This window comes from Brachypodium distachyon, chromosome 1 (genome assembly GCF_000005505.3).
Source record: "Brachypodium distachyon strain Bd21 chromosome 1, Brachypodium_distachyon_v3.0, whole genome shotgun sequence".
In the NCBI taxonomy this organism is placed as follows: Eukaryota; Viridiplantae; Streptophyta; class Magnoliopsida; order Poales; family Poaceae; genus Brachypodium; species Brachypodium distachyon.
The window spans coordinates 1-2402 of record NC_016131.3 but is presented as its reverse complement, the minus strand read 5'-3'; the positions used below and the strand labels follow the sequence as shown (position 1 = coordinate 2402).

The 2402-nt window shown below is 35.3% G+C and overlaps 1 protein-coding gene across 1 annotated transcript; it reads left to right on the top strand.

The window, feature by feature from the left end:
- Positions 1-204: 204 nt before the first annotated feature.
- On the top strand, positions 205-1504 carry LOC104581917 (ubiquitin carboxyl-terminal hydrolase MINDY-1-like; the record flags this gene model as incomplete). The annotated part of the gene is made up of 7 exons (XM_010231079.1): positions 205-506; positions 605-686; positions 772-877; positions 961-1015; positions 1091-1178; positions 1266-1353; positions 1440-1504. Coding segments are annotated over exons 1-7 (786 nt in total), but the record flags the coding sequence as incomplete, so codon positions are not given.
- Positions 1505-2402: the final 898 nt, after the last annotated feature.

The following is a 2402-nucleotide window of genomic DNA, read 5'->3' as shown; positions in this document are numbered from 1 at the left end:
TTATGTAACTTAAGAGCATTTAAAGCCCACCTGCATAATCTCTTTCATTTGATAATTTCCAAATGATTCATGTTAATTATATGGGATACCCAAGATATTTTTGTGGCCTCGTTCATGCTAATATATTTTTTTTCTTTGCTATGATATACTGTTCTCAAGTATTTCTGTTTTGATTCAATGGTATAATCTTGTAGGATTGAAATCATGGCTGAGTATAAGATAGTAAATATCAAATCAGATGGAAAGACAAAAAAAATTGTCTGTGACCATCCTGACGGGACATTCCCACTTGTTGCAGTGATCAATTACCTCAGTTTGCATCGGAATCTCTGCATTGAGAACAATTGGGAGCAATTAATTTATGAGAAAGATCTTCTCGAAACAATTCAGAATTTATTGGATTCAGTTGATGGATGGAGTCCTGAGGACAATACGAGCTGGAATCAAGAGTCAACTGTACTACCAATGTTAGCAACACAAATCGATCTGGATCCGTACTTGAACAGGTATGCTAATGCTTGTAGCTAGTTACTAAATTTGGGTGGGCGTGCATAAAGCTATCGCTAACTAGCTAACTTGATCTGTTTTGGGCTTTGCCATGCAGCATTGATGGGTTTGGCACAACAGCAGCAGTGTTAGAAATTATCAAGGTCTTGGATATTCCACTTTTTCATGGTTGTCTTATGGTATGGTGTTTTTAAATATTAGGAATATAGATATTTATCCATCAATTATAATCTGGTTTTAATGTTGTATTTTCATACGTCTTAGGATCCTAAGAAAGCAAGTGCCCTTCATGGGTGTGCATATTCAAGCATTCTTGAATTGTGTACGATAGAACCGTTACCTGGAGCTAAAGCTACTGATTTAGAACAATGTGAGATTTTTTTTTATCCAGATTTCTTCCTGTAAATGTTATCATTTGTTGTTGCAATATAGTGTTAATTTTCCTTTTTATAGGGTTGTTGATTAGAGAATTTGTGGAGATGACAGATAAACAATTGAACTCTTATGGGTATGATTGTGCTGCTCATATAATAAACCAAGAAAGTTTTATAGTTTCTATTTTTTACTTTTTAAAATTTTGTAGGATCTCATGTATCCGTGACCACATGATTCTAAACAACCAGAAGTTTGCCGTTTTATACAGAAACGGAGAGTTTAAGCTGCTGGGCTTGGTATGTATTTTATCTACATTTTGATGTTCATGAAGGTTTTGCATGTCCGTATTTTTTTTCTTATACTTTGCTGTATTTCTTGAGCAGCATCATGGAATTATTCATATTTTGCAAACTGAAGCTGGTGACTTCGAGAATGTTGAGTTCGATAGACTTTGTGTATGGAAGACATTGTGTAATGTAAGACATTATTATAAAATTCGACTGACTGCATTTCATATAATGGAACAATTACTTATTTTCCAATCAATATTGTTTAAGTTGATGAAGATGGAATTGCTGTGACAGGCAATCTTCGTGCAGTTGATGATGAAAATACGAAGGATGTAAGTTTTTGGTGATTTAATTTTCTTGCCTTCGCGTTTTTATGTAACTCTAAATTAAATTACACAACAACACAACAGGTCCTAAAACTTTACATGGAAGGTTGGAGTTACAATAAATCTCTTCATCAACGAATCCATGATGAACAACTAGCAGAACGAATAGCAAAAGCTGAATAAAATGGGAAGAAGGGAGTAGCTCGCAACTCTTCTAATAGGGATATTTTTTCTTGGTGTTTTGTTTGTACAACTCATGGGAAAGGAGAACACTCTTATTTATAAGATTACATTACTGTTAGATTAGTGACAAGTGACGACCATTCAAAACTTATACCTATAAATATGTTTATTCTAGAATACTCTACACAAATATCTTACTTTTAGAGTTTTCCTAATTCTCCGTAAAGATATTTTTCTAGTGTCTTCCAAGGTTAATATCATCCATATTCATGCAACCTCTCAAGCTTGTAGAATATCCTAATGATCTCACGATAAACATTTAATAGAAGGCTCTTTGTAAATATCTTCCTACTCGAGGATGAGGATCGGCAACACTTGGAGGCCCCAATGCAAAGACACTGAAGAATGCAACAACTTGAGGACTAGGCCAAAGACTTGAGCTTGTGGGTCAGGTTCAACTCGGATTAAAAAGTTAGGGTTTAGGGTTTAGGGTTTAGGGTTTAGGGTTAGGGTTTAGGGTTTTTAGGGTTTAGGGTTTAGGGTTTAGGGTTTAGGGTTTAGGGTTTAGGGTTTAGGGTTTAGGGTTTAGGGTTTAGGGTTTAGGGTTTAGGGTTTAGGGTTTAGGGTTTAGGGTTAGGGTTTAGGGTTTAGGGTTTAGGGTTTAGGGTTTAGGGTTTAGGGTTTAGGGTTTAGGGTTTAGGGTTTAGGGTTTAGGGTTTAG